The sequence below is a fragment of the Antrostomus carolinensis genome, unplaced genomic scaffold, assembly GCF_000700745.2.
Source record: "Antrostomus carolinensis isolate BGI_N321 unplaced genomic scaffold, ASM70074v2 scaffold2689, whole genome shotgun sequence".
NCBI classification, from domain to species: domain Eukaryota; kingdom Metazoa; phylum Chordata; class Aves; order Caprimulgiformes; family Caprimulgidae; genus Antrostomus; species Antrostomus carolinensis.
In genome coordinates, this window is record NW_010340445.1 from 1 (window position 1) to 12880 (window position 12880).

The 12880-nt window shown below is 40.9% G+C and overlaps 1 protein-coding gene across 1 annotated transcript; it reads left to right on the plus strand.

The window, feature by feature from the left end:
• Nucleotides 1-804: 804 nt before the first annotated feature.
• Nucleotides 805-11554, plus strand: ARHGEF18 (Rho/Rac guanine nucleotide exchange factor 18; the record flags this gene model as incomplete). The annotated part of the gene is made up of 12 exons (XM_010176136.1): nucleotides 805-881; nucleotides 2478-2656; nucleotides 3096-3187; nucleotides 3504-3692; nucleotides 4365-4502; nucleotides 5527-5648; nucleotides 6098-6154; nucleotides 6847-6894; nucleotides 7481-7948; nucleotides 8619-8946; nucleotides 11013-11135; nucleotides 11226-11554. Coding segments are annotated over 12 exons (1982 nt in total), but the record flags the coding sequence as incomplete, so codon positions are not given.
• Between the last annotated feature and the right edge of the window lie 1326 nt (nucleotides 11555-12880).

The window sequence follows — 12880 nt, forward strand, 5'->3', positions numbered from 1 at the left end:
ATTTTATTTTATTTTATTTTATTTTTAGTAACTCTTTTTTACTGATCGATTGAGTATAAAATAAGATGACAATAACCTGCTTGTTTAATAGGATATTGGAGGAAATAGCACTTGTTCTATTCTTGGCTTGTCCAATAAGCATCTCTGTAATGGTGCATGATAAGTTCCTTATGATGTTTGCTTATTATCTGTCTGATCTGCTTTCCAATTCAAGAAGGAGGTCTTTAGATAGATGACAAAGCCTTGAGTCATACTGACTTAAATCTCCCGTGGAAAGGCATTATCTTGTGCGAGCTCTGCTTCACACTTTGAAAAATTGTGTCGTGTTAACCCCATGACACCTTCATTCTGCATAATGTCTGTTTTGCCAGAAAATCAAAACAGTGTCCATCAGGGAATATTTTATCAGCTTCATTGCTCAAATCTTCAAGGAGAAGCTTCAATGGAACATAAAGTGTAACCAAGAGTAGGTGGTACTGTGAACATCTGCAGTTCGAGAAGAATCTGCTGTTGAGGGAGACGTGTTCCCCTCGTGAGTGTTTCAGTCGATGTGTAGGATGCCTGAGTAGGTGTTTTCAAGCTTTAAATCAGCTCTCTTTGTATTCTGCTGGCTCTGCACGACTGCAAACTGCCTGTGGACAAGCCAGGTGGAAGGCAGTAGCAGACCCAATATTGCAAATGATGATTGTGCTATTCCCTGACCCACAGGAAATTTAAGTCAAGTGACTTTTGAGTCTGGACCAGTCTTTTCCACTTTAAAATCCTCTTTTTTCTTTTTTTTTTTCCCTTTTGCTGTTGCTGTAGATATTCTGGCAGTCCTGTTAACCGATGTACTGCTGCTCTTACAAGAAAAGGACCAAAAATACACATTTGCATCAGTGGTAGGTATTGTTCTCTTTATTTAATACATTCACTTAGAGGATTTATGAAGAAAGTACAGAAGAAATACAGTTAGAGATCTCAGATACTTGTTATGGTAGCTTCAGAGGAAAATTAAGTTAATAAACCAGACAACTATTACAGAATGACTTTTTCTGAAGCAGTTCTGGTACTTGTTGGATCCCTCCCACTGTCTCTTAGTGCAAAATAGTGTTCCCTTATATCAGCCTGTTCTGGCTGCCACATCTCCTGTGGTTTTCTGATGCCCCGAGTGTGTTCTGAGGTTTACTCCTCCTCCTTTTCTTGTGCCGTGACTTTCCCTTTCAACGAACTTTGTTAGGCTGCTATTTTATACAAGTCATATATGTTAAACATTCCTGAACTGTGCTTTGAAAGGCAGCTGCAAGTAAGGTCTGTTTCTGCTGTGAAGGGGAAGAATCTTCCATTTCAGTTAGGTCATAGTAGCCTAAAATTTACTGAGGGCAGAGAACTTTCCTGAAGTAAATGTAATAAGCACTAAATGCCAATGTAATTACTGCAGCACTCTAGAACACTCAGTGGATTTACTTTCAAGGACCTTTCCACAGGTTTCCTCAGAGCAGTTATCGTGTACATTTTGTCCTGATCTAGTTCACTTATGGCTGTAAGAGAAACACTAACAGAGAAACTATTTTATGTAATTGTTTTCTGGGATGTATTTCTTTTCAAGACATTAACATTAGAGCTGAATTCTAATGGCCAAAGCTATTTTGATGACCTCAGGACTGTAAAAGCAACTGCTTTTCAAATTACCTTTCTTCTAATGCACAGAATGGGGATACTTTCAGAAATCAGGATGGCTGGAAGTTGTCTTCTCTTGAACAGCATTAGGTGAATCTTTGAACAATAGTTCATTTTATGACACTGACTCTGATAGACTAATTCTGCCCTGTTTTCCAAAACACATCTGAGCTGTGAGCAGAAGAACAAGTTCATAGAGGGGAAGAACATCCTGTTAATGGACAGTGTCTCCACTGTGTTGTGGCAGTTCTCCATGTGACTACTGCTGCTTTGAGAGAAGTGTGAGTAGCTTACATCGAGGCTGAAGCATTGTTCCCAAGAGAGAAGAGCATGCATGCATGTTCTTAGTCAGTATGGCTGTTCCAGTGCAGGGCCATGCCCTCATTTATATGTCCTTAGTAACTTTTCTGTGAGCACATATCACACAGCTGCTTGTGACAGTCCCCAAAAGCTGATCCCTGCTGCACTGTCAGGTTTTTCCCCTCCAGTAACATGCTCTACAGTTGTAGACTGATCAGGTTTTTTTGGCATCTTTGTATGTATTACAGTTCATTTGAAATTTAGATATCACTTCTCCATAGATAAATCAAACAAGGGAGAGGAGCAAACAGATCTGCTCAGTGATTCTGTTTGCCCAGTGACCTCTGTTCGTGGCTTGAATTGCAGTACAGCTGCTCAGAGAAGTTGGCAAAACCTAGTGTTCCTGTTTCACAGTTCAGTTTTCTTCTCGTCACTAGGTTATGCTGTGAAGGTCCAGCAGCAACAAACCCTAAAGAACATGTATAATGTAGTGCAATAAATTACATTTTGTTTTACAGGACTCTAAACCACCAGTTATCTCATTGCAAAAGCTGATTGTAAGAGAGGTAGCTAACGAGGAAAAGGCCATGTTCTTAATTAGTGCTTCCTTAAAAGGACCAGAAATGTATGAAATTCACACAAGCTCGAAAGAGGAGAGGAATTCCTGGATGGCACACATCCGCAGAGCTGTGGAAAGGTAAATTATGATGGAAAGCTGGAGCTTGATTTCTTGCTCATCTGTCTTTTCTTTATAGGACTCATAGGTGGAAATTTATTGTAAAAATACATTTGACTACCCCTAAACTTTCTTTGTAAGACTGCAGCATGTGATTCTGTTTGTTGGGAAGAAACCACTCATCAAGATTCAATAAAAATCAGCCAAATACTTTATTCTGCTTTTTTTAAAAAAATAAACTAAAAACTGGGTTCACTGGTGTCAAATGCAACGGGGCTTTGGATAAGGGAGGAAGATGATCTTTAAGGTCCCTTCCAATCCTAACCTTTCTATGATTCTGTAAGATTGACACACGAGATAACTTAAAACCATCTCAGGATTCAACCTGAAGCTTTTTCGTAGGATGTGGTTATTATCTAATGTTCAAATCAAACATATATCTATCTCCCCCTTTGTACAGCTGTCCTGATGAAGAAGGAGGAACATTTAATGAACCTGAAGCAGAGAGGAGACTGGCTGAAGCACGAGCTGCTAAGTTAAAAGATTTTCAAGGTAATGACTTAGTTATTATATATTCCATGAACTGCTTCTCGGCAGCGTTTGTGATTTATGACTGTCTTATTCTTTTATCACATGATGTGAACAAGTTTCTCCTTCATAAGTCTTTCAAGGTAGTGCAAGATTATATAGATACAGTTAAGTTAAATAAGTCTAATAAGCTTTGTATGCTCCATGAGTTTTCCCATTAACTGTTAATTACATCTCTGCATTTGATGCTCTGACATAAAATGAGTGATCATCTTCCAAACTGAACGTTGTGCTCTGACAGTGATTAGGAAGGCAGACCTGAGTTTGTTTCTTCCTTTAGAGCGTTTGAACATGAAAGATGACCTGATTATGCAAAGTCTAACTGAGAAGCAACAGATTTATCTAGAAATGTCTGAAATGAATGGGTTTGAAGACCATTCCCAAGGATCCCGATCTAGGCTGCTTCTTCGGGGGGATATCTCAGAAAACCTGCAGGGAGAGGCGATTCTGAAGTCTGCAGTGACGGAAGGTAAATGTGATGTGGGGATGTGAACGCGTCCAGTCAGATAGCACATCAGAGCTAAGTGCAGATGCTGAAAATCATCCTGTATTAACATAATATTTTTATGTAACACTCATCAAACTTATTCTCAGAACCAATCTGCAAGATAGGAAATGTGCACCTGAGTTTTTAGGTAGAGGACCTTCTTCACAGCTTGGGGGTTTTTTTAATTTTTAAGGATCAACCAGTGGAGCCTTAGGATGAGTCTTACTCAGATGGGTAACAGCGCTCTAATAATACACCAGTCCTGAAATATAATATTATGTGGGGGTTATAGATTAAAATAGAATATCTAAAGATAGTATATTTAGAAAGAAAATAAGCACAAACATAATTTTTATTTGGAAAAAAAAAGAAACCAAAAAAACCGCCAAAAATCCCAACCAAATAAAGCACTCGAGGCTTGATAATCTAACTTGGAATCAAGGAAGACATCATCTTTATATGTGCAATATGAAGAGCCTGTTATAAAGAGCTAGTGATGAAGGAAAATTCATCTGTACTGCAGGAAATCTCTCAAACTGCCTGATCTTTTAATGTACTTGATGGTTTCATTTATTTATTTATTTTGCTGGTAGGATGCATTTGTCTTTCTGTGTAGTCGTGCCTATTTACATGACATGTTCTTCTCTTTCCTAGCTGAAAATCTCCAGAACCTTATCTTCACTCACTTAGGCAGTGGGTCCTGTCAGCCTGAAGATGGCTCTGGGTCGGGACTCCCCAGGAGAGCAGAGACCTTTGGAGGATATGACAGTAGTCCTTCAACATCAAATAAAAGTAAGAAAGGGACCATTCAGCATTCTGCTGAGCTGCTTGGCTCTTTGCTGTGTTTCTCTGTGTAGAGAATGAGATAAGAACGATGAGTTTAGTGAGGCTCTGATATAAGGAAGCTTCACCAGGCTCTAAGAGGAGGATAAGAGCAAGTTTGTGGTATTAGCATGTTGTATCTTTTGCTTCTGATGCCAACACTAGAGAGCAGAGTAGGGCTCTCAGTTGGTGTTATGCTCAGGGCATTATGATAACTCATACTTTCTAATTACCATCATCCCACACACAATTTTAATTTTGTTGAAAAAAATAAGTTTGACCTGAAAACCTAGGGAACTTTCATTGCTTTTATTACTGAACCATGAAAATGTTTTTCCACTTTCTTTTGTATCTGCACAGTCACTAAAGGGTTGCTGAATCCTTAGGTAATACAGATTGTTCTTTTGGCACAGATGCTTTGGCAGTTTAATAATGAAATAAGTGGAAATACTAGATAATATTTATCTCCATTTTGCTTCTTGCATTTATTGAAAAATAAAATGGTGTTTATTTCACTGGTTGTGAATCTCTAGAATACTTTGTTGTCTCTGAAAGGCTCTATATATCTGTCACACTATAGGTGCTTTCTACAGTATGGTTTCCATCTCCCCTTCTGCGTTTACAGTGGTGCTGCTTTGAATAGAATTTTTCCACTATCAAGTATTCCATGTTATGAGCTGGCAATTCTGGTAGCCACAGATTATAATTTTCATGCACACATTGTGGTTGCTTCACTTAAAATAGCATCATGTAATTTGAACTTACTCTGCCTGTTTATCTCAACCCACTCTCCTGAAGTTTTTATACTTTTTTTGAGCGGTTCCACTCGTCACTGTTGTCTCCTCTTCCACTTTGACTCAGCACAGATAAGCCCTGCAGCTCTATATTGATTCAAACTTCAAAGTCACAATTTTTTTCTGCTTGCTCTGTTATGCAGTGAGTTTTCACAAGCACTTTGCTGGTCAGAGCTACTCATACTCCACTCTTCTTCCAGGTGGTAGTTTTAGGAAGAATAGTGGTGGTGACCAGAGACCATGGGACTGGAAAGGCCCTGCAGCAAGTTCAGATGTGCAACTCCATGACCTCCCTTCTGATGTAGAAGAAGGATCCCAAACCGTATGTTGGGCTTATGTGTGATTTAAATGCATCGTGCTCATGCTCCTCTTCAGAACGGTGATGCAGAACACATCTTGCAAAGCTAAAAGTCACAATAGCTGGTAGGGCTGGACTGTGACAGAGTTGTCTGTCAAATTACTAGACTCTACTAAGGACGTTTTGTGGGGCAAGTTGATAGCTTTGCACGTGAGAGGCATGATCATTTGGGTTTATATTTGTTCATTTGATGCTATCCCATTAACACTAACTTTAATCACCGTGCAGCTGTTTCAGCCTGGCCTCTAATTTAAGTATTTTTGATACGTGTCCTTCAGTGTATGGGAGCAATCTCTGCTCCAGCAGTAAACCCTCTTCCCTAATGAGATGAACCCTTCTAGCTTGTTCTGGCAGCACTAACAATGCTCAACAAGTATCTCTAGCGCAGATGTTGTTCTTGGCTTTTTTTACAGAGTGATGTAACGAGGCTGGAGGACAGCAGTGGTTTTCAGCCCACCATAGAGTCTCAGGTATGTTACTTCTGCTGTTAGGAAATCCAATGGGAAATAACCATATTCTAATAACAGCATGCAAAACCAAACCAACCAACCAACCCAAAAAAAACCCCCACCAAAAAACTCACTATTCTTAGTGTCTGTGGAACCACAAGCACATTAACAGCCTGTACCTTATGACTCTAATGCATTATGAATGCAGAGATAAAAGTCCTATTAGAAAACAAAGATGAGTTCTGGGTATGTAGACACACATTTCAAAGAGCTGGGTAACTGCTTTTCCTGCATCTTTGGAGGGATTGTGTGTTCTCAGCTCACTGGCAAAACTTGCCTCTGAAACTCCCTGTGAGTGCGCTACCTGTGCAGTGATTCAGCACTGGAGCATGGGAGGAAGTGATCATCAAATAGCTCACATGAAGAAAACTGATGATGAAGTTTGCTGCCTGGAATCCCAGTGACATTTACTGGGCACTGATTTGTGTCTGTGCAAGGACTAATATACTGAAATTCATCGTGCCTGCCTATGGCTCTATGGGCTGTTACTGTGTTAGATAGAGTACTCTTGTAGCTGTGCTTCTGTTTTTGTACAGATACTATTGATTGTGTTCACTGTTTAAAAAAAAAAAAAAAGCCTTAGGCATCAAACCAGAGCTCTGTTCCAGTATCTAATGTCTTTTTTTCCTCATTCTGCCTCTTGTCCTCCTCAGCTTGTCCAAAGGATACAAACACTGTTACAGCTGCTCTTCAGTCTTCAGGTAAACCACTATTTACTATCCATGAGGTTTGTTAAGCATAAAATGTAATAAAATTTATGCAGGTATGGAGAGGAGCTACCTTGAGAATATCCCCTAAAGCTAGAGTGAAGTGCAGAATTTAAGACCTGAGACTCAAGGAAACAAACACTGTGTCTGGTATTTTGAAGGAAGTGTTAGATCTGTCGTCTTAACTAATTGTTTCCTTTTTCCTGCTCACTTAAAGGCAATTCTTTTGCTGTTTTGAACTCTTGGCTGCTCTCCATGCTCCTTTCTTCTTTAAATTGTTGATATACACAGGTGTGTATGCATTAGCTGTTTTTACTGTAGCCTTATAATCAGCAATATTTTGACTGATTTGATTCAGAGGAATAGTTGTAGCTGCAAGAACTGTTAATTTTGCCATGTGTGAGCATTATTTGCTGAGCCATCTTTAGTATTGTGTCAGTCACAATGGGCTGACCAACCTGGAAGTTCGATCTGCTCTTGAAGACAAAAGTCTCTGATCTAATCTGGTAGATGCTTTTGTTCAGCTGTGCATGTTTTGATACTCATGTGCCTTACACTGAACTTCTCATTTCCCCTCCAGGCAGTGATATCTCAGCAGGACAGCTACATTGAGATGCAACGAGCCACCATGATAGACCGGGAGAAGCAATACCGGCTGCAGTCTACACGAGGCAATCTGCTGCTAGAGCAGGAGAAACAGCGGAACTTTGAAAAGCAAAGAGAAGAACTGATGAACGTACAGAAACTTCAGAACCAGCTGAAGCTGGAGCAGCAGCGCCTGGAACGGGAGAGGAGTCGGCAGCAGAGGGAGTTTGAAAGGACAGAAGCTCGGCTGCAGGAGCGTGAAGAGGAGACTCGGCAGCTGAGAGAGAAGTTGAATCAAGAGAGGGAAGAACTCGAGAGGCAGCGAGAGGCCTATCAGCATGACCTGGAGAGACTGCGGGAAGCTCAGAGAGCAGTCGAGAAAGAGAAGGAGCGTCTAGATCAGCTGAGGAAGCTGAAGAAGCAGAACACGGTGTCAGGCACGTTCTCCCCAGAAATGGGACAGGTGAGGAATTCCTTTTCTTGGAGTTTCATCTCTGTTACCATGCTTGCCTCTGAAGGTAGGTTGTCCTTTCTGCAGAACTAACCCATGTTCGCTTTTCACTGAGCTCCTTAAACCATCATCTGAAATAGCTGGTGATGGCTCCTGTCAGAGAAGTCAGAGCTTGGCAGTGCCCCAGTGTCTGTGACATTCCACCCAGACATTTGGTAATGAGAATATATATTTTTTTTTTAAATGTAGAAATAGAGAATAAGTTATTTTTGAACGTGAGGATTTCTTAAATACAGGCACTGCCCTTTTGCAGGCAGGTGATTGCAGAAAGTGTACTCCACTGGTAGCATTTTGTACAGTTGATTTCTAAAATCATTTCCTACGTTTCAAAATGTGAAGGCTGGGGTCTGATTAAATGGCCTCATTTGTTACTGTCTGAAAGTCCATCCTGTCATCACCTAATGCATTATACCTTTGCTAGGTGCAATACTAAGAATTCTGGAGCTGCTGAGGATTTTTCAGTGCTCAAGGACTTTGAATCTTGCTCTCCTTCTGTTTACCAGCATGCTTCAGGCTTCATCTGACCCGTTTATGCTCTCAGGGCTGAGGGTGGTCTCTCCTTGTTGTATCTGAGAGGGCAAAAATAACCCATTGGACTTACAATGCTTTTTTCCTCACGCAGAACCAGATGCTAAGTCATTCTCTCAGCTTCAATGGAGAAGGGGTGGAACCATCTCTACCTGTCTCAAAAACCTCTGTGAGAGTGAGTGTCTCTGGGATGGATTACCTGGAACGGCCAGACTTGGTTCGTAGGGACAGTACCACCCTGGAGAACCGTCCGGTTCTTGCGTTGAAGAATGAAGTGCCAATCCATCTCCTGAGTGCAACTAATCAGATACAGAAACCAGCTGCAGTCCAGCAGCAGATTCCTACTAAGCTGGCCACGTTTACCAAAGGAAGCAAAGAGAAAAGTGGGAAGAACAAAGCATCTCATAGGACAGACAGTTCAGGTAGGTGCATTTAAATGTGTTTTTGATCTCTGCCAGCATCACAGGGAGACACAACACTGTAGTTTAAACCTCTGGCTACACGTGTGGAACCCAGAAATTAGTGTGCTATGAATTGTTAGTGTGCTTACTGCAGTGAGTAGGCTCTTCAAATCCTTAAATTAGGAGTTACATGTGTATACTATTTAAATTGGAAATATGATGTTGCAGATGTAGTTGTGTAATCCAGCAGGACAGAATGATGGTGAGTGTTTGTAAACCTGGATGTAAAAATCTTCTTGCATAACTGTGGTGTTAAAGGAAAATAGCAAATGTTTTGCTTGTTCTGTGTGAGTGAAATGTTTTGAGGCTGGCTTAACCTTCTCTTACTGTCTGTCCAGAGTTGTAATGACATTGAATGCGATGCCTTTCTTAGCACCAATCAGTCATTACATACAGATTTTGAGACCAGAATTGAGGGGCTGTGTGTGTTGTAGAGTTGAAAGGGGCTAATTTTGTCAGAAATAGAAGCGAGTAAAAATACAGTCACCCTATCATGGTGTAATTTCTGCTGCTAACTGCTAGGTACTAAAGTAGTGATCTCTGCCAATGACAGACACAGTCAAAACCACTTTTTCTCTACTGTTTAAAATAGCCTTACAGCCAGCTTAGGAGAATGGCTTATAATTTTAAGTTACAAAATTATCTTTTTAGCTTTGTATAGGATTTGGATTTGGCAAGTTTACCCGTCACTTGGGCTTACACTGCTACAGCAGACTCGGGGCCAAAGCTGTCTAGGGAGAGGAGGGGGAAAGTCTTCTGTGCACTGTAGGAATGTCTGTCTCCGTTGTGCCTAAAGTTTAGTGTAATTACAGACTTGCTTATGTTTTTGCACATAAATGAAACCTGATATCCTCTTACCCTGAATACCAAATGCAGGTAAATGGGAAAATAAAGCTTCTAATATCACATTTCCTCAATTTTATTTTTTAATAGCTTTTATGAAATGATCTCTGCAGTGGAAATGTACTTAATGGTGTTTTTCTGGAATTTATGTGAAAGGTAGAAAACAAATATATTGGCCCCTATTCTCTCACGAGCATTAGTGGATGCATGCTTATGTAGATCTTAGAATAAAATAGAACAAGACTTTCTGTACCAGAGGCAAAATACTGTGTATTGAATCTGGGTTTTGTGGCGTGTAAGGAATGTGCACTGAGAAGAGTTCTTTGGATCCCGAGTAACGGTTTCTTGAATTGCTTTTATTGTTGGAACTAAGAAACTTGACAGGCCGTAACACCAGGATCGATGTACTCTGCTGCTGAGCAGCTGTGAGACAGATGGAGAGCAGAGACAAAAGTTTGTCACAGTTCTGCCTGTTAAAAGCAGCACCAATAGCCGTTGCTTTTTGAATGCTAAGGACAAAGATTTTTTTTCTCTGCTGTGCTTTATAATGCTGGGTTTTAAATCTGCCGTTGTCAGGGGCTGCTGGTGGCTGAATTAGGAGTCCTCAAGGAAGACAAAAGGGAAAGTATTCACGGTCTAAACAGCTGAAGAGAAAATTTAAGTAACTTTCAACAGCAGCACCAGCTGATAGAGCAGCTTCCGTGGTTCACAGAATCACAGAATGGTTGGGTTGGAAGGGACCTCTGGAGATCATCCAGTCCAACCCCCCTGCCAAAGCAGGTTCACCTAGAGCAAGTTGCACAGGGCTGCATCCAAGCAGGTTTGGAATATCTCCAGAGATGGAGACTCCACAACCTCACCGGGAATCCTGTTCCAGTGCTCTGCCACCCTCATAAAGGGTGACAGGAAAAAAAAAATCATTACAATGAAGATCTAACGCATTACCAGTCTCTGAGTTTAATCACAGCAGCTGAGACACCTAAACAATGAGAGATAATTTAGAACTGATACAGCAGAGAAATCCCCCTGCAAATAAAACACTGAAAATTTTGACAAGACAAACATAAATGGGAAATAAGGCACAAGTCTGCAAAGGTGTCAATACAGTGGCCCCCAGCATGAAATAAGGACGTTTGTCAAGTACTGCTAGCCTCAGATACTCATTTGTAAAATATTTTCTTTAGCATCTGTTGATCAGAAGCAGCTGCTCCCTCCCAGGCTTGTTGGACGAGAAGAGGGTGTCCTGAGGGGCAGACGATCAGCAAGTCCAGTCCTCCCAAGCAGCCAGACCACTGCATTCCAGCCAGGTACGTCTGGACCAACTTGCATGTCCGTGGAAATGGATCAGGCTGTCGTTGCATTGTCATGAATCTGTCTTCTTCCATTTTTTCCTATAGAATTGTATGGCCCTACAGACGCTCAGCCAGAAGCACTTTCATCTGCCTCAGCGAACCTGTTCAAACCCAATAACGTTCACGTTCAGACCCTGGTGACCTCTCAGCCGAGTCTGTTAAATGTACAAGATGATACCAGCAAAGAAGATGTAATTTTCTTCTAATTGTTCCCATTTAAAGATTAATCTCCTGACATACTGTTTCAAGAACTCAGGCCCCAGTGTTCAACATGACACAGACCTGACAAGGATGTCTTTTCATCCCTGCCCCGTTACTGCTAACAAGGACCAGACCAGGATTACTGTTGGACTCTGGCTACTCTGCCAGCAGCTGAGAATGAGGGCACAGTAGTAACAATTTGCTTTTTAAATTCCCCAAACATGGAAATGTATTGACACATGGCATGGATATACCAATTCAGAGCGTATTAAAATGCTGCCGTTTATTGTGATTTGCTCTTTTTGGAGAATGTACACTCTTTGTGGGCACCATCTTGTAAATTGTTAGAGTTGATGTTGAACCGCCCAGATTTTAATGTAAAAAGTTTTAGTACTAGGCCCCAAAATGGCTGCAAGTTTTTAAATCTGTTTTTCACAGGTACATGGTCAGTAATGGGTTATGTTAATGGTGTGTTGTTGAGTTGAGTAGCAAGCCAGTCTCCTTACAACCAGGCATGACAGATGTTGTGATACCCTCTCAGAGGAGCCAGACTAGCATCTCTGTTTAGTGAATTCAGTGGAGCACATGCTCAGTGGCCAGGTAGAGTGGAAGAGAGAAGGTAAGCTTCTTAACAGCGTCTTCAAAGGTCAGAAGCTCCACCTGCTTGTGGATAAGAAGGGTTGGACATGTGAAAATACACAACAGTAATGAAGAGTTGGACTAAATGCACATTTCATTGATCATGATCTTGCAGTGGGATACCTGTCTCCTTGGAGGCATTGGGTAGCTCTCCATGTTAGTGAGAGAGGTGCCGAGTCCCAAGCAAAACTCATGAGTTGGTTCAGAATGAACTTAGAGACTTGGATTTTGTTCTTTGCTGAAGGCATGTCTGAGAAGCGTTTGAATTCAGTAATTTATTGTCTTGTTTAATCCTAAATTTTCTGCATCTTTTGTTTGTCTGTTAACTTGTTGGGACTTTAATCCAAGTACCAGAAGATATCAAAGCTGCTGTTACTGCAGAGATTTCTCTGTAGCACTGTGTCAGGAATGAAGGGAATAAGAACTGTTTGGTTTTAAAATTAAAAAAAAAAAAGAAAAAAAGAAAAAAAAATACTCTTATCTAAACCTGTGTTGGTTGAGCTGCTTACAGCTAAACCAGCTTTGATACCTCTTGTTAAATGGGTCAGTTCTTAATCATGGGATGGTGATGACAGTAAGTGTTCTGCTCAAAAGGCATTATTCCCCTCCCTTGGTGGTAATTTGCACAGTCATTTTGTTGTACTCTGTTAGCACACTCTGTGTCTCAGTTCTTCATTACACACGTCGCTGAAGGATGTGGATTCCAATGTACATTGAATGTGACCTGTCAGACATATTGTGCACGGGAGAGATTGTTTAGAGGGTATGATTACAGAATTAAAGAAATCAGTATCTTAGAGGTTAAAAACTTGGGTTAATACCTTTCAGAACATGATTGATAATGGGGGGGGGGGGGGGGG